At 41.8% G+C, this 19,957-nt stretch overlaps 1 protein-coding gene across 1 annotated transcript in view; it reads left to right on the forward strand.

The window, feature by feature from the left end:
- LOC145412861 (glucose dehydrogenase [FAD, quinone]-like) overlaps positions 1-17,245 on the forward strand; it is a 42,843-nt gene extending 25,598 nt beyond the window's left edge. The window contains exons 7-14 of the mRNA XM_080282660.1: positions 1,145-1,198; positions 3,369-3,482; positions 5,954-6,113; positions 8,425-8,582; positions 9,755-9,932; positions 11,375-11,448; positions 12,236-12,387; positions 17,110-17,245. Coding sequence (XP_080138786.1) covers positions 1,145-1,198; positions 3,369-3,482; positions 5,954-6,113; positions 8,425-8,582; positions 9,755-9,932; positions 11,375-11,448; positions 12,236-12,387; positions 17,110-17,245 — 1,026 coding nt within the window. The remainder of the gene's footprint in view (positions 1-1,144; positions 1,199-3,368; positions 3,483-5,953; positions 6,114-8,424; positions 8,583-9,754; positions 9,933-11,374; positions 11,449-12,235; positions 12,388-17,109) is intronic.
- Positions 17,246-19,957: the final 2,712 nt, after the last annotated feature.

Raw genomic sequence — 19,957 nt, forward strand, 5'->3', positions numbered from 1 at the left:
GGGGGGGAGGGCGGCATTTTAAGGGAGTGGGGAGAGTTGCAGTTTATGAGGCAACAGTTTGAGGCTGACAGTTTAAAGGGGGAGGTTATGGGGCAGCAGTTTCCCTAGGTGGGATTCTCTTCTTTTTGTACCTAATCGTCCCTCACTGACAGGAACATGGCAATACCACGGCTCTATCGTACACATTTTCCTCAGTGCTTCTATGTGACTAGCATCGTATTTTAGTACTAATCGCTTGTTACAGCTCAGAATTCAAACAGAGAGACGGAAATTTCAGGTCATGCTAATATGGACAGGGGATAATTCATCTTTACGCGCCGTCCCGATCAGCAGTTACACCTCCTGCATTTCTGGCAAGTGAAAGGAGATTTTAAACCATCTGATTATTGTCCACAAATACTCTGTTCACATTAGCTAGGGGTAAAATCTTCTCTCTCTCTCTCTCTCTCGCTCTCTCTCTCTAACACTGGGTTGTAGCACTGGATTATGACGCTAGTCACGAAGATGTGCTATGGAAAGGATTTTGAGCCACAGTATTGTCACATTACTCCACTGAACTTTGGGAAATTAGGTGAAAATATTGAACATCTAGTGAAAATGAATGAACCACATAATAGCAATATCTAATCAAATTCTGACATGGTTTTGAAGGGATGCAAATGACTTACTGTGCTGACCACAAGCTGTATGTCTTTTCTATGTCATGGTATTAGAGATATCAGGTGGTCTTGCTATCACCCGGTATGGTACTGATATTAATGCTTATGTTATGCTTGAAGCCATTTAATGATAAGGGTCAGTAGTCACAGGGGTCATTCAGTTTCTGCGACAAACAAGTCTCTGTTGCAGTTCAAAGTCATCATGGATGTTTTTGGTTTCGCGCATGATTCACGTTGTCATTCACTTTAGATTCGTGGTGAAGTGTTTAGCTATTGTGTAAGTCAAGATAATAGTATACAGAATTGCTCTTATACGTAACTTAGACTCAAGAAAGTTTATGAGTTATTCTACCGCAAGTCACTTCTCAAGTTTTTACTTTCTCTGTCAGAGGGAAATTAGCTTGGCGCTGACATTTTGGAATACCAATTGTGTTCCAAATTTTTAAAAGTATAAATTTTACATACTGATTTTCCGGTTTCCACAGATTTTGTTTGATAAAAAACGAGCAGTCGGCGTCCAGTTTGAATACAACAACCAGGTGAGCGCGATTCCTTCCTTGACATTTATCTTTCGCCATCCCTCACTCATCTTCACTTCATCTTCCTCCATTATCATGTTGGCATCTTTCATAATGCCATCCAAATATAAGTTACTCTTATTTATATTTACTTAGATTCAAAACAAGTACTCTTTTGCCATCCCTCAACATCTTCACTCCAGCTTTCTTCAAATTTATTTTGACATCTTTCATAATGCCACTCAAATTCAAGTTACTCTTATTTACATTTATTCAGATTCGGATTACTCAATCTTTCGTCATTCCTCACCATCTTCACTCTAGCTTCCCTCATCTTTGTTTTGAGATATCTCATAATCCCATCCAAATATCATATAGGAAAATCCAGAGACATCACACACCCTTGTCTCACTCTAACAGTCCTCTGTTTAGCTGTATATTTGCTTTGCCATCAACTCTGAAGCGCTTACAGTATTCATCGACTTTCCTACCTCGTTATATATACGTAAGGCCTTCTAGAATCCGCCCCACTCCAGTTTACAGTCATCCTTTTTTTCTCTCTCTCTAACCTATAAATGCCATAATTATCTTGGGATCCCACTCACATGCTCTCTTCACTATTTGTCACAGGCACTGTTACAAATATTTTATCGACACACACATCATCTACCACACCGCAAATTTTCCCGTTCATCACCTACCAAATTTTATAACATGACTTCTCGGACGGTGTTTTTCCACACACCTTACTTACAACATTTTATTCTACAATGGATTTGACACTCTTTCCAGTTACCTTTACATTTTCTATACGGCAATTTTTTAGTCACAGAATATTTCCATTCCAACTGTATAATACTGCAGAGATATGGTACAGTTACCAGTGCAAGCTCCGTGGTGTAATTCCCTTTACTCCTTCCATCACACCCTCACCCTACATGGTTCATCCATTCTGCTGCCTTGTGTTTAACTGATCAGTAGTAGTAGTAGTAGTAGTAGTAGTAGTAGTAGTATGTCTATTATTTTGTAATTTCATATTCCAGTCGACGGAGTGACTATCTGGCAGCTGTGTGTGAAGCACATCTACAAAATTATATTAGTTCTAGTACTACTACTACGAGTACTACAACTCGGTCGGCTTGGCACTTGCCTTATGTTGTAGGGTCTCTCTGAAGTAGGATCGGGCCCTACTGACAGCCACTAGGGATGTAAGGCAAACATTCATAAGTTATCGCCTGTCGGAAGCACATAACTAAAACCTACACAATACCTCTGTCTGTTATGGCTATCTTTATTATTACTACTGCTGCTACTACTACTGCTACTACTACTACTACTACTACTTCTACTACTACTACTACCAATAAGTGAAGTTTGTTAAATCCGTGAGGTGAGTGACTCAGGGGACCTGAATGGTGTAGGAATGAATGTTTTGCCCATTTCAATGAATATGCTGTTGGTAGTTCTTCCTCTGTATGTTCTCTCTTCCATTGCTCTCTGGACCCCACCGCACCCAATTTTTAGGTGAGGAAAAAAGTCCAGGAAAATGATGATGATATAATTCCAGTAGTTTATTTTAGCTATATTATTTAAGATACTGACTTTACACTTTGTTGTCTTAATACAGGATTCAGATGGATACTGTTTTGTGAATATGTATATATAAAACTGAATACCGGTACCAGCATACAGAATAAACCACATGACTGAAGATAAATTCATACCTGCATATAGAATAGCGCACATACCTGAAGATTAATTCATTTATAGGCTAATAATTTAATAGCAAACATTTGACAGCCAGTGTTATATGTTTTAAGATGCGAGCAGTGTGGCCAGCAGTTCAAGGCGGAATTAACTCTTACACTACGATGACATTTTGTATATATTTTTTGCTGTTATCAAACAATTGTGTGTACAGTTAATGTGTATACTGCTTACAAAAATGAGCCCGTGTGTGTGTGTGTGTGTGTGTGTGTGTGTGTGTGTGTGTGTGTGTGTGTGTGTGTGTGTGTGTGTGTGTGTGTGTGTGTGTGTGTGTGTGTGTGTGTGTGTGTGTGTGTTCCCAGTATTGTGATGTTTATTGGTGTACAGTAGCTATTTAGTTAAGCATAATGGCTATGGAGTGATGATGCCACTGGTGATGGTGGTGTATGTAGTGGTGGTGGTGCATAATGTTGTGGTGATGCAGGTGATGACGGTGGGGGCGAGGAGGGAAGTGGTGGTGTCAGCGGGATCCATTAGGTCGCCTCATCTGCTCATGCTGTCGGGAGTCGGGCCCAAGGGTCACCTCTACAACCACAAGGTTAGTACACACACACACACACACACACACACACACACACACACACGTTCGTTCCAACCAGCAATATCTACATAAACTACAGTATACACACATTTATATCCATATCAGTTGTTTCAATGAAAGAAAAGAAAAAGAACCAAGGGATTTAATCAGGTAAAGGTTGTCTTTGAAAGAAATCTGAATAAAAGAAAGCCAAAATAAGATCTGGTCATTCCGAGACTCCTGGAGACATTGCAGTTGAAAAACTGGAGTTCACCAGTAGGGAAAAAGAAAAAAAAAGGCTAAGGAAGACAATTCCACAGTTGAAAAGCTGTGCACAGTACGTGAAAGACTGAAAATACCAGTTAACTCAGAAAGTTCGAGGAAGGGTGAGAGTACGTAGCAAGACGGGTGTTAACATTCTACTGAGGGAGGAATACCATGAAAAATAGGATAAAGAAAGTCAATAAAAGGAACAGAATTGAAGACTCCACCCAGTAGCCTAAGACTCCACCCAGTTTCAAAAAGCCATAATTAAATGGTGTAAGACCTCCTACATATACGAGTACCTGTACTTCATACATGAACGAATACAGTTCTTGTGCAGGTCACCAAAGGAGTCAGTTTAGCAAATCCAACCCCAGAGACGCTGATTTTGCTAAGGCAATGTGGCCTATTTTTGATGTATCACAAAATAAGAAACTACGATAATACTGACAGATGGCGAAGGACTGAGCTGTATGTAACTGACGGTAAGGGAATAATCTTGTGGCAGATTGTACCGAGTGGAAGACGAAGACACTGAATTTCTGATGCACATAAAATATGGCTCCTTTTGCCTCAGTTTGAAGTAGTTAATAAATCAGAGGCTAGATATGCCATTGCCTTACCGCATAATTGCTGTAGTAACTGCTTTGGCGAACAGTGCGAGAAACATTTGGAAAAGTGAAATGTGGAATCATCAACGTTTGAACAGAATGGACTTGAAGCACATCTCGCATCATTAAAGAATAATAGAGCTGATGACAGGAGTAACCCTCAGCTGATAAGAGCTTTAGATAAGCAGTGGCGTTTACAAAAGCTCCTAAGGTACGACCAAAAAATAAGTAAATATATAAACAAACAAACATGAAAAGGGCACAAGTAGAACTTGGATGATTCGCTGGAAACAAAAGTAGTGTTCTACACATACACGTAACTTCAACTCTTGGCTTGGAAACAAATGCAGGGAAAAGAAGGAAATAAAAAGGCACGGTCGGCAGCACCAGACTGCTGGGTTTCGGTAAAGAGATGATGAGACAGTGGGGAAGAGAAATGATGATCTACTGAGATAAAATTTGGGGGTGGCCACCAATGTAATCAAAATTAGTAGAAAACACATCAGGAATCAGTTCACGGCATCTGGTGTGGTGGGTACCGGGAAAGAGGCCACTGATGGGGATATTTGTGAGCCCCTTCCGTGGCAACTCCAATACATACAGTAACTGTTGGTGTTAGTCATTTCAACACAATTCTGAAAAAGTGAGTGGTGTGACCTCTACATGAAGGTTTAATGTAGAGAGAATTTTTAAAAATGCTTATATGAACGTGCAGGAATACTCTCAGTGTAACTGAAAGCACATAAAAAAAATATAAGAAAAGGTGGACAGTCAGGAAATGTCAGCCTGCTGACTGGGGAAAACCAAAATTCCTACTCGCCCAGCGGTCTTTCATCCACCTCTAAAGTACCGCTCTGTTTGATGGCTATTTTAAATCTTCCCTTTTATGCTACCCTTCGCCAGTATATTCCAGTATTCATCACACTACTGCAAAATTGCTTCACACACATAAAAACTTATACGATGACACTTGCAATTTAATCACCTGAACCACTCACTGTACTAAAGTATACTTGTAATACACTGTATTCTAAACCGAATTCTCAGATAGTGTACTATACTGTAACATTCAGTGTTACTGATTTGGTATTTTATTAGAATATTCATTGTCACATTGCAATTTTTCCGAATCACCAGTTTTATTCAGTCAGTGAGTCTGAATGCAGGTCGCAGTTACTTGGTCTTTTCCTAACTCCTATGTACTATAATGTCAGTGTGTCAGGACACATTTCGAGTAAGCTTCCACAGTGTACATGCGTGTACGACTGTGTGCCTATGAATGAGTGTACGTGGTGGTGTGCGTGCGCGTAAGACTCCGTGCACGTGATTCAGTGTGTGTGTGTGGGGGGGGGAAGGAGGTTAGCGTGGATGTGTGTAAGACTGCATGCATGTGAATGAGTGTAGCCTACGTGATTGTGCTACAGATACGCGCGTGTAAGACTGAGTGCGTATAAGTAAATATACGTGGTAGTGTACGTGTGTGTGGATAAGTATACGTGCGTGCGAGTAAGTATTCATGTGTGTGGGTAAGCATACGTGCGTGTGGGCAAACATACGTGCGTGTGGGCAAGCATACGTGCGTGTGGGTAAGTATGTGTGTGTGTGCTGCTGCAGGTGAAGGTGGTTGCCGACTTGCCTGGGGTGGGCCAGAACCTGCACGACCACATGCTAATGAACGGCATCACCTGGACCGTGGACACCAGCACCACCTCCTTCATGGCAGCTGACCCCTTCAACGCAAATTCCGTGTTCCAGTACATCCAAACCCGCACTGGTTGGTTTCGGTATATCTGTTCACGCAATGGTTAATGTCAATGCAACTTTTTATAACAACAACAACAACGATGATGATACTACTTCTGCTACTATTACTACTACTGCCACTTCCACTGCTACTACTACTGCTGTACTACTACTACTACTACTATTACTACTACTACTATTATTATTATTATTATTATAATTATTATTATTATTCACTCATCTTAAATGTCAGGACCAACTTGCCTGGCCTCGGGCTCCTACGCTCCTCATGGGGCAACGTAGGACTGGATGATGGATGGATGGATGGATTATTATTATTATTATTATTATTGTTATTATTATTATTATTACAGTATTATTATTGCCAGCCGCGATAGCGAAGCTGGTATTGTTTTCAATTTGTGTGTGTGTGTGTGTGTGTGTGTGTGTGTGTGTGTGTGTGTGTGTGTGTGTGTGTGTGTGTGTGTGTGTGTGTGTGTGTGTGTGTGTGTGTGTGTGTTAGCACGATAACTTTGCAGTTGCTCAAGATAGCATCACAAAATTTTACAAGTGTGTAGTAGGGGAAAAAAATCGATCACGAGTTCGAAATTGGTGAAAGCAGGTCAAGCTGGGTGTGTCTGTTACCACAATAACTTCGCAACCGCTCAAGATAACATCATAAAATTTTACAGATGTGTAGTAGGGACGAAAATATCCTACAAGTATTGTTTTAAGTTTGTCTGTCTGTCTGTCTGTTAGCACGATAACTTCGCAACCGCACAAGGTATCATCACAAAATTTTACATGGATGAAAATCTCTTGGCAGTTCGAAACTGGTGAAAATAGGTCAAGGTCAAGGTAATATTCCGAGCCTCGCTAGATATGTATCGACTCGTGGGTGGTGTGATTCCCCCCTTGGGGGAGCCACTAGTTGCTATTATTATCATTAACAGATGTCACAAATTCGACCAGAATTGGACTATGTTATTGTTTCTTCTCAGTAAACATATCCATACGTAGATATCATTCTTCCAATGAATAATTCATGAATGTAAAAATAAGAAAAAAATAACTGCTAATAAATTAGACATATAAATATAATTATATTCAAGATTTCACAACTCAGAAATAGCGGTACTTATTTCAGAGCGCAGGAAAATATATAAAAATATACATATCAGTGAGGGCATGTGATAACACTATGCCAGAGTAAGTGTAATATATATATGTTACAGGGAATATGTATAACCAGTGATTTCATGAAATCCCGAGGGAATTCGTAAAATGAGTTTAAATTAGGTTGTGTTAACAAAGGTTAGGTTAATTTAGGCTGCAGTTAGGTTAGGCTGGGGCAATCTAGGTTAAATTTAGGTAAGGTTAGGCCAGGTTAGTTAGGTTAGGTTTAGATGAACACTTAACATAACCATTAATCTAAATTAAATTAACCTAACCTAACCTAAACGCAATTTTGATTATCCCAGCGTAACCTAACCGCAACCTAAATTAATCCATCCTAATTAAAATTAATTTCACGAATTCCCTCCGGATTTCATGAAAGCACTGATTACACAAATTCCCTGTAATATATATACCCATATACTCGTGTGAATATATATATATATATATATAAATATATATATATATATATATATATATATATATATATATATATATAGTTAAAGTCGTGAAGAACAACAAAAACTCATCATTTATATATGAAAACATGATATTTCATTTTCGATTCAAACTTTACCCAAAATATCGGACATTTCCTCTCTCCAAACACTTTTTTATAAACGATGTTTCAACAGTTTCGTTCTCACAGTGTATATATCATGTATTGCACGCCATAAGAGACAAATGGAGCAAAAGCAGTGGAGACGATATAAAATATACAAATGATCGCAAGACGCACTGACATATGTTTCTATGTAATATTATTTTGTCTGAGCATTTACTGCAGTAGAAGAAAAAAAATCCCTGTGGCAACGGACTTCTGAAACATTAGCTAGATGCACAGCTACGAATAGTACCATTTCATTGTTTTAGTCGAGCAATTATAAATCTCTTTCTTAATATTCTGAAAAGCATGTTGGGTTCCGAAGATCGCTTTGCTGGATTACAAAAGTTAATATTCACTATCATGTTATTTATTGTTACGAGGAGGATCGGTATTTATGTTCACAGCAGTACATGAATAATACGGGAAATAACTTCCACCATAACATGTACCTACTTGATCAAAGTTACAGTTTCTATCATTGGAAACATCTTATTTATTACTTTATTTTATTTATCTATCTATTTAACTTTTATTTATTGACTTAGTTGTTTTCCCGCAGGACCTATGGCTCGTCTAATGGCTGACTCACACAACGCCTGGCTGAGGGTCGGTGAGGGGGACCCAACCTGGCCCAACATGCAGTTCCTCTTTGTTACGCTCACCATGGGCAGTGACCTCGGCATTGTCACCTCCTCCACACAAAGCTTCAATGCCTGGGTTAGTACACAAGGACAGCACCAGAACACATAAGTCTCTTTCATACGGGCATGGATTGTGGGTTAATTCCCTATAATACACAACAACACGTCTCTATAATAAGAGCATAGATACTGGATTTACTTCACTATAATACACAAAACCAACAGTCTCTATCATACGGGCACAGATATTGGATTTACTTCTCTATAATACACAATATCTCGTCTTTATCGCACGGGTATAGATACATTATTGTATTTAATGTTCTATAATACACAACAACACGAGCCTCTGTCAAACGAACATATATACTGCACTTACTGTAGGCCACTATAATATACAACAATATCATCGCTAATACTGACATTCTTTAAACTACACTATGTTGTACCCGACACATCCTTCATATACCGTTTTTGCCTAATGCAGTAATATAAACGGTGATTGAATAGCCTCGGTTATCTAGCTTATTATTTACATATACATTATTCACGACGTAATAAAATAGTTAATTGAATGGGGTATCGATCGTAAAATCGTGGGTCCAATGCCGGATGTTACAAGGATTATTCTGCTTTCACCATAACCTGACCCAGATTCTCGCCCTTTTGTAGCTTGGTCCATGGATCTCAGAGGCAGTAAAGACAAAGCTACTCCTCCATATCGTTTCCATAGTACTTCTTCATGACTAGCATCATATTCTAGTGCTAATCTCCTTTACAGCTCAGCATTCACGATGGACAGACGGTAATTTCAGGGCCAAGTTAGAGCAAAGAGGGTGTGGTACGAGGTCTTGAGTGCCGCTAAAAGTTTCTCCGGCACTCCATAAGACCCACTGAGATGAAACATTAATAACAGTATACTAGTCCTGAATGAGATTACCTTTCTTGTATCTCTGTGTACGTGGTGTTTTGCATCATATGTTAACGCATGGGAAGCTTGTTTAGTTTGCGCGCACACGCACACGCACACACACACACACACACACACACACACACACACACACACACACACACACACACACACACACACACACACACACACACACACACACACACACACACACACACACACCAATCATGCACGTTCGAAAAAAAAAAATTCCTACTCTCCCAAGCTTCAAACACTATTTTCTTGGTGAAGTATGTCAGTGAAATTCTCTCCCCTTATTTATTTATTTATATTCCCAGAGATTCAAGAGGTACTTTCACGGGCTGTTTGGAAGGAAAGGGTTCAGCATCAGCCCCATCCTGATAGATCCTAAGAGTCGGGGTTCGGTCACCCTCCGATCCTCCAACCCGAAGGACGACCCAGTGATAGACCCTCGGTACCTCAGCCACCCAGACGACGTGGCCCTGTTTGTTGAGGGTGGGTGCACAGGAGCTTAACACTTCCAGGTTCAGGATTAGATGGAAGGATGGAATTGAGAAATATATGGGAGGGGGGAGTGTGAGTTGGAGGAATGGCAGCCAAATACCAGAGGACAGGGCGACGTGGAGGCACTTTGCTTGTGGCCACCCTTTATGGGATTAACGTGTCTGGCAATAGATAGATAGATACGTTGTTGGAGAAATACGCCTTCACGTGGTGACACTGCTACAGCCAGGTGGCTATACTAGCTAGTTATGCAAAGCTCCCTCAGGTATTACCCTATCTCTCGGAAGGGGGAATGATGGACTACTGAGGGGTAGCTTAAACTTGCAGTCCAATGGGGTCACGTTTCGGATGAGCTCGAGGATACAGCAATAACAACAAATTTTTGTGATCCACTCTCAACAGAAAAAAGTCTATCGTTAACTTGAATCCAATAATACAGTCCTGTACGAAATATGTTCCGACTGTGATAGGATTAATGGTAACAGTAGTAACACTCTCAGACTTCTGTGATGCATTCTCAGCAGAGTAAAAATATCTAGTGTTACGTTACCCAGAACAGAATGCTGTTCCGACCATGAAGAACACCTTTATTAACAGGCAACTCCACCGCCCTGTTATATCGGTGCCACCGCGTAAAGGCGTCCCTCAACAGCACCCCTCTTTCATTAAGACGAGATTACAAGAGGTATTCCCTAACTTGAAGAAAATCGTCTGGATGTAACAATAACGAAGTAAGAAGAGCAGCCTTAATCCTCTGAAAACGGCGACGTCTTTTACTGGTTAATTCTTGCCACCTCCAGACGATTTCGTTCAGCTTACGATAGTCCTCTTGTAGTGAAAGGGAAAATAAATATGTAATTCAGCTAACTAACTAAATAAACAAGTAAATAATCTCCCCACCGCTCGCTGGTGCAGTGGTAACGTTCTCGCATGCCATCTGGTAGACGGGAGTTCGCGCCTCGCTCAGGTTGCGAAAAGTTTCACTGACGAAGTGGGTGGTTACTGTCCCCCTTGAGCAAGGGGACGGGTGTGTGCGTGTGTGAAGGTCACAGCCTTGCCCTTAGATCGGACTATATGAGCTCTCAGCTCCCTTCCGGGAGGGTAAAAGCTGACGATCACGACCATCAAGTGATCCTGACCGACCCGGTGAATTACACATTCAGTATATTAGCCTGGAGTTTGCAAGAAAATATATAACAGACATCAGTGCGCTGGAGAAACTATGAAGTGGGTGGATGGCTGGGGATGAGTGGAAAAATGACAAAACAGAAAACCAACCGTAAAATAATAAAAAATGGGTGTGAGAGAGAGAGAGAGAGAGAGAGAGAGAGAGAGAGAGTGTGTGTGTGTGTGTGTGTGTGTGTGTGTGATCTGGTAGCTTTTTCACGACTCCTGTCCCTAGATGCTGACCTAAATCCTGTCCTCACCACCAGGCATCAAAACAGCGGTGGCCCTGGGCAACTCCTCCGCCTTCACCCAAGACCTCAACGCCAGGTTCTACGACGAGGTAACATGGCATACTTACTGCACCTTTGATAATACTGAAGCAATACTCTGTTCACTTTAACCTGGCCTAAAAGTGCCGTCCCTCCACTTAGGATGTTGAGTTGCAGTAAGAGATTGATCCTAGAATACTAACTGTCCACGTTAACTTGGTCTAATATTGCCATCTCACCATCCTGTATACTTCACATTACTGAGTCTGAATAACTTGTCTGTTTTTACCTAGCTCTCTGTCTCCATATCCACTTTTAGCCCCCTCTCTCTCTCCCTCTTTGTGTGTGTGTGTGTGTGTGTGTGTGTGTGTGTGTGTGTGTGTGTGTGTGTGTGTGTGTGTGTGTGTGTGTGTGTGTGTGTGTGTGTGTGTGTGTGTGTGTGTGTGTGTGCCTGTCTGTCTATCTATCGATTTATCTATCTGTCTGTGTCTATTTATCTAACTACCTATTACACCGCTCGCTGGCTCAGTGTTAACGCTCTATCCTGCCATCTGGTAAGACGGGAGTTCGCGCCTTGATCAGGTAGCGAAAAGTTGCACTGACGAAGCGGGTGGTTACTGTCCCTCTTGAGCATGGGGATGGGTGTGTGCGTGTGTCAGAGATCACAGCCTTGCCCTTAGATCGGACTAAATGAGCTCTCAGCTCCTTTCCGGGAGGGTAAAAGCTGATGATCACGACCATCTCGCCATCCTGACAGACCCGGTGAATTACACACACACACACACACACACACACACACACACACACACACACACACACATCCATTATTCATCCTCTTCTTCTCCCCCTCCCCCCCAGCCGCTGCCAGAGTGTGTTAATGAGGGCCTGTTCAGTGATAAGTACTGGACCTGCTACGTCAGACACATGGCCACCACATTCTTCCATTACGCAGGCACTTGCAAGATGGCGCCAGACACAGACCCTTACGCTGTTGTCGACTACAGGCTCAGGTAGGCATTGGTTTAATATTTCTAAAGCTGTGTATGTGACTGGTTATTTAGGCTTTCCTTCTTCACTCACACAACTGTCAAACACTTCATCAACAAACTAGAGCGAATAGGCTATGGAAGACATTTTGACATAATCATAATTTCTGTGGTAAAACTAGCTACCAGTTCCTTAAATCTGTACTGAGTGAACTGAGAAATTGTCTTCCCTCTGTATATTTTAGAGTTATATTCGCCAATGACTTAAATGAGGAATATGGAAGCACTACACCCACATTTAGAAAAGTTGTTAATTGGGGAGATACAAACAGTTTCGGCCCGACCTTAACCTTCCGAAAGTGCTCTATCTCCCAAATAAACAACTTTCCCTGGCGTGAGTATAATTCTTCCACATGATCCCTTCGCTGCAATGTGATATCAAGATTTCCAGAGAAGGACTAGTTCCATAAGCACGAACTTCCTTTGACTCAAGTTACATACCTATAAGACTGCTTGTTTATACTTTTGACTTTACACATATTACTACCATACGCTTTACAAACAAAAAATAGTGAATAGTAAATTGAAAGACATAAGAAAAACAGAGCCTCTTCTGACATTAGTAAATTGTGAAGAAGACTTATTATCCTCCACCTTTCTTTGATAAATACGATAAAAGTAAACTTCTGGGGAGATTTGTTTATCCTGCAGAGTTAAGTAGATCCTTTATAAACACAGACCCTGATTATTCGGGGTAACGGGAAAGGTGGAGGGTACACGCGGGTTCACAACACACTGGCCTCTGTCCTTTACCCTCGGCTCAAGTTTACGAGACACTTCCTGTAGTCAGCGGCACGACTGGTATCTGTATGAGTCACTGGCTATATTTACATTCGACTAGATTCAGCGGATGGTTTTTTGTTAATGTGGATAAAGCAGGCGATCCTACTGAGGGTTACCTAAGCAAGGACTAGGCTTGCTTGGCTTGACCCCTTTAGTTCCATGATGTTTTTATTATTATTATTATTATTATTATTATTATTATCATCATTATTATTATTATTTCGTTCTTCCTATCTACAAACAAATTTATTTTGATTAAGAAAGACTGAAGGGATTAATGAAGACAATATCTGATCCCTCCATTTCAAAGTCTCCCCAGATCTGAATAAAATCGTCTGGAGAGAACAAGAATATGATAAAAAGTACGTCATCGTAGTGGAAAGGTTAACGTTTGTCGAGGGGATTATCACAGCATACACGTACCTTAGCCTCTGATAGCTTGGACACTCTTCGGCTGAATAAAATCGTCCAGCGGTTACAGCATTAGAATACCTGAATGTGACACCATGGTTTAACTCTCAGGATTGCTGCCATTCTCTCCAAATAAACAGAATCATCAGGTGTTAGTCTGAGACACTATATACGCACGTCCACAGCAATGAAAGCGTTATTAGGATTAACCGATTCAGACCGATAACGCACTTTCATTTTATTCTTGCTATCACCAGGCACCTTTATTCAGTTTTAAAGAGACTATTTGAACGCCAGAATTTTGATATAGCCTTCATATACCTCTTCACCATACGAGGTCTCTCCAGAGCTGAACAAAATTATCCAGTAGTACCTAGAATAAAAATTAAAAACAATGTCATCGGACTGAAAGTTAGGGATGCTGGTCAAAAGACACGGTGTAGGCTGCGGAAAGGCTACATACTGGGGAACAGGGCTGAGACATATGCGTATCAACTGCACGAGGGTCATTTAGGCAGACAATCAATATTTGCCAGGTCACAATCTTCACCTAGTACATGACCCGCTGTACTCGATGTTCTTGCCTGGTTTCTAATTGTAGTGTCTATGCGTCTATGAGTCTAAAAATTTAGGGAAAAGGTAAAGCTTCAGAGGATCAGCCAGGCAACCATAAATCACTCAGAATCACCGCTGTGAGTGTGTTCGACTCCAGGCATAAATTTGACAGCCTGTTCTCCAATGTCTAGCAGTCCCCCTACATGTCGCACACCTTCACATGTCACTACTTCCGCGCTAACACCCACCGTCCATACTCATTACAATCTAGACTTGTCTAAGAGCTGGTGTGATGGGGTCAGCGGGAGTGTTTTTCTGACATGTTGGTCGGTATTGTAAAAATCCCTGATGTCTGTTTTAACGAAAATCAAATAATCAAACTGCTCCATGTCCCAGCCTGGTGTCGATTTCACGTCCTTTGGGAGGGCTGATTACTACTTTAACCACTTGACTGTCGCTTCTCTCTCTCTCTCTCTCTCTCTCTCTCTCTCTCACACACACACACACACACACACACACACACACACACACACACACACACACGCACGCACGCACGCGCGCGCGCGCAGAACAAATTCTTATATCGCCTACAAGTACTCATAGCTCCAGTATACTCATTTCACGCCCGTGTGGAAAAGAATACTAAAAGGCCATACGGATAGCTCAGCAGTCATCCTTTTTACTAATAGGATGTACTTTTTTATTTTATTCCTGCTACCTCCAGACGATTTTATGAAGATTACGATATTTCTGTTTTCCAAATGGGAGAGTTAGGTACAGCCTCCATTAACCCCTCCAATAGGGGTTTGCTGCAGTGTTTGGCTGGTATCTCTATGTTTTTCGGGTAACAGTCCCTAGTTATGACACTGGAAACTGCGGAAAGAAATCAGCAACATTTCACACTCAACAGCCAGTCAGAAATATTAATGTAGTACATGACAATGAGTTACGGGAGAAAAGAGCACTGAAAGTGGAGAAAACCTCCAAGCTAGGTAAGGCCTCAAAGGCCATTAACACTGGAATTAGCATGGATTTCAGAGGATATTACTCTGGGTTAAAGTCTACTGTCAGACCTGATGTCTCGCTAGAAGCTCAAGGAGACATCCCCATCAACAAGCTCTACCTGTCTTGCGAGACAGGGTAAGGACTGAAGCAAACAGAATGTATCATGACTCCTGTACAGACAAGACCTTCTCACCTGCTCCAGAGGTTCCCCACCTTAAGACATCTGCTACCTGAACTACCTACCACGCTACCCGCTGACACAAACTCTCCTATCAGTCATTAGAGAGGTCCCTCCTGGTTTTCTTTTACGCATCCTGTAGTTACTGGCTGTTTAAAAGAAAGTGCTGCGAGAGAAGAGGCCACAGAAAGCATCTCCATAGCAAGGTACGGAAAAAGACGTGCAAGGTGACTCTACAGCTCCCATGAACAAGGACCCCCCTGCGCCATTCCGCGGCAATGCTCCGGCATATCATAAATGAGGCTCTGGAGGTGGCAAACAAGCTAGGGCTTGCCACTCTAGGTAGCTGTGCACTCTGAGCAGTAAGTCCGTGCCGAAACCTCTAACACTCTTTGAAACCGCCCCTCTAGCTCCTCCAAGCCTTGTGATGCGCCTTTGTTGTCAACAGACCTCATCACCATCGTAGGCACACTTTGAGGCATGCTAATAGCCACACAAAATATTTCAGAATCTGAGGGTGTGTGTGCCCATGTGACAATGGAAATCTCAATTTACAAGACTCTAAAAAGTGACACAAGGCACCTGTGGCAGCACTTGCCCGAACGACAGTACTATCTTCGACTACACATCACAGATTGGGTTGCGCTATTGATAACAGCCGTAGAGTGACAGCTTCGTCACAAGATTTTGAGCTGGGTTGGAGAAGCCTGTGGCTATCCTACTGTGGCAGCACCAGCAGTGACTGCAACTACCCTGCCTTCACTGAGCTGCGAGTGTCGCAGTCACCTGTCTACAGGAGCATTGCAACACAATGTAAACTGCAACTACATTTTTTTTAGCCACATTAGGAGGCATAGTGACTCACAGCTCTTACGTTTGAATATTGCTATGTTATATGAACCAGTCCAGGGACTCCTCCAGGGGAGGTTCATTATATGTGCTATGTTCACTCATATTGTTCCCCTGTACAGTAAAGCCTGGAAAGTGTTACGTACCTTGTGGTTTCAGTCAACACCTCCTGCATGGCACTGCATGGTACTTCAGTTATCAGAAAAGGAAAGCATTTTATGGTGTATTATAGTTCTAACGTGTAGCAGTAAAATACTATATGTATAAACATTATGCCAGTAATAGTCAGTGTGAAGTTATGGTCTTCACACTGAGGTGTTATCTGAGATAACGCCATATATTTGTTTACAACACTTTCTTCGGAAGACGACTCCCGCATCGAACTGAAAAATTACTCCCATTTTGTGGACAAAAGCATAAGTTACACACTCAGACGCTGGCATTTTAGAGACAAAGTATCGCATCCAAATACAAATGAAAACATTTAATACATTAGCATATTCAAACTCAAACATGCCAAATCATATATAGACTAAAATGACCTCTGTGTGTGTGTGTGTGTGTGTGTGTGTGTGTGTGTGTGTGTGTGTGTGTGTGTGTGTGTGTGTGTGTGTGTGTGTGTGTGTGTGTGTGTGTGTGTGTGCAGGTGATCGAGGTAGAGGTCTGAAACTTAATACACATAAACAAGGGTTCTAAATGAGCATACTCGTATGGCCATGGGCAGACCTGCCTGAAATAATGTACCAATTGCCACCAAACATAAATTACATAAATTACTGAATGGGCACCTTTGCAAGCACAGCCATATCTCCAAAAGGAATAGATCAACATCCTCCAACACAGACCTAACGATCAAGTTTGTGTCTGAGAGGCACATGTGTGCACTAACACCTGTTCCTCGTCAGGGTGCGTGGCGTGGAGGGCTTACGTGTGGTGGACGCGTCTGTGATGCCGTTTGTGACAGCCGGTAACACCAACGCACCCGCCATCATGATTGGGGAGAAGGGTGCACACATGATCAGGGAGGAGTGGAAGTCATAGCGCCTCCCAGGATCACCAGCACCACAACCATCACCAGTCATCTGCATCACCAAGTGCCATCTCCTCATCACTGACTGTTTGTAATCGTTATTTCTGTGTAAACTTGTACAGTATGTAATCATCTATGACAATATACACAAGAGAAAACTGTGACAAATTTCACTGTACCTTTCCAATGTTCCGTCAAACATCATTTATTCAAACCACGATTGGAATTTCCCGCTGTTAACCTACACGTATACACCACCGACCTTGGAAGTACCCCAGCTGGGTTATTCCTATCCAACAGGAAATTGCTGCCTCTCTATACTGAATGCCGAGCTATTATGGGAAATAGGTGGTTAAATATCTTGCCAGCTATGAAGTAATGTTATGGAAATGATGTATATCTTATTCTGACATTAAACGGCAGGTAATCGGCTAAAGGGGGACGAAAATCTCTACCAGGTACGATCAAAATGACTATACCATGAAAGCGAGAGTAAGTGTGACTAGAGGTACTGCACTACTCCACCACATCACCATACAACACGATCACACCACACCATAACACCACTCGACACTAAGAGAGCATATCAGTATACTACATAACCACAACACACAAACACACTACACTACTACATCACAGCGCATCACCACACTGCACTACCACACCACACCACAACACTCCACAACTACGCCACAGTACACCGCCCCACACAACCTCACACACTCCACACCACAGCACATCACACCATGCCACCACACTACACTCTTACACCACAGCACACCATCTCAGCACCGTACATTGCCACACAACACTACCACGCCACACCACACCACCACACTGCCAAGTACTCTACCAAATCACACCACACCATCACACTACTAAATCACACCACACCATCACCACGCAACACTATTATACGACCACACAACATCACCACGCAACACTATTATAAGACCACACAACATCACCACACAGCGCTATCCATACACAGCACTACCACAAAAGGCCACCACACGGCACTACCACATGACACCACCACACTACTCTTCCACACCATGCCACCACATACACCACCACAATACTCTGCACTACCACGCTACTCATTACAACCACTCCACACATACATCTACAACATCACACTACAGTATACTACCACACCAAGCCATCACAATATCAAAGTATTCTACCACATCACACTATCTCACCGTATCACACCACAACATCACATTACACTAGCACACACACACACACACACACACACACACTGCCCATCACTGCGTCACAGGGTCTACAGTGTTGCCCTTTTTCATTAAACAACGACCTTTCCTTGATTTAAAAAAAAAAAAAAAAAAAAAAAAAAAACTTCATGCAGGAAGCCTCTCATATTTCCATTTCCTTCTCACCTTGAGTTTTTACTATCTCCCTTTTTCTATCTATAAAAAATATAAAATCCGTTATTATTATTATTATTGGCCTCTGCTTCAATATTTTTTTTTGTTATATTACCCGAGCGAGAAAGAGTATAATGTTTTACTGTGTGTGTGTGTGTGTGTGTGTGTGTGTGTGTGTGTGTGTGTGTGTGTGTGTGTGTGTGTGTGTGTGTGTGTGTGTGTGTGTGTGTTCGTTTCAGTTAAGTTCATTCCAGTTTCTTTCGGCTCCTCTTACTTAACTTTTAATTTGTTACGAAAGATAAAGAAAATGTGTACAAGTCATTTATTAACACCCTCAAGGTTGGTCAACTCTAGGGCTCTCTTCCACCTAAAGCCTGACGATTTTACGGTATTCAGGTGAGTGGGTCACAGAAGTCTGAGAATCTTATCACTGTCACCATTAACTTCTTCATGGTTGGAACAGTTCTAGCATTTCATTGCAGCTAATGTTAGATGATTCGAAACGCTTAAGAGAGAGAGAGAGAGAGAGAGAGAGAGAGAGAGAGAGAGAGAGAGAGAAGGAAAGACACGGCGGCATTCCTGCAGAACAAATACAGATCAAATAAATGTCAGTCCTTGTTAGCACACACAACCCACCCGGCCCTCAGCATCGCACTTCGCATTTAGAGAGCGTCATTACGGTCAGATAAACATTACTGTTTCGTTTTTAAGTTTGTTAACTCATACGGTGATGTACTTCTCACTTTATTCGTACTGCTACCAGTCGATAAACCCTTGCTGCAATCAAATCCATAATCATACTGTACCCATTTTCACAGGGTATACTCCCACGGTCCCACTCCACTCCCACCACAATAACAAGCCATCCCACCTATTTCTTTGTCAACCACTCCCATTTCTTTACTTCCCCGTCCCCTTGACACTTTCACTCTCAGAGGATATTTTAAAATAAGTTTTCACTGAACTCGGATCACTGGTCCTATAACACCCATTTTCACTGGATATACTGTACAGTACTTTCCTACTCCAGCCCCCCCGTCCACCAATAAAACAGCCGATACCACCAGTCCCTTTGCTCACCACACGCATTCCTTTATTCTATCTATCACGGCTTCATGGCATGACGTTGTCCATGTGGTTGACGAACGCGTTTGTGTTTATATTTACAGACTCTTTAATTTTCACATGTTTTTTCGTTGTGTAATTTTGTAAAACGTTTTCTTTTTTCTATTTTTCATAGGTGAACAAGAGTTACTGTATGGATGATGATAAAATGCCATAGACATCCGCTGCATTAGCCAACTATAGTTCTCAACCACGCATGAATCATCA

The sequence above is a fragment of the Coenobita brevimanus genome, chromosome 94, assembly GCF_032717465.1.
Source record: "Coenobita brevimanus isolate Jiangsu-jjx chromosome 94, ASM3271746v2, whole genome shotgun sequence".
NCBI classification, from domain to species: Eukaryota; Metazoa; Arthropoda; class Malacostraca; order Decapoda; family Coenobitidae; genus Coenobita; species Coenobita brevimanus.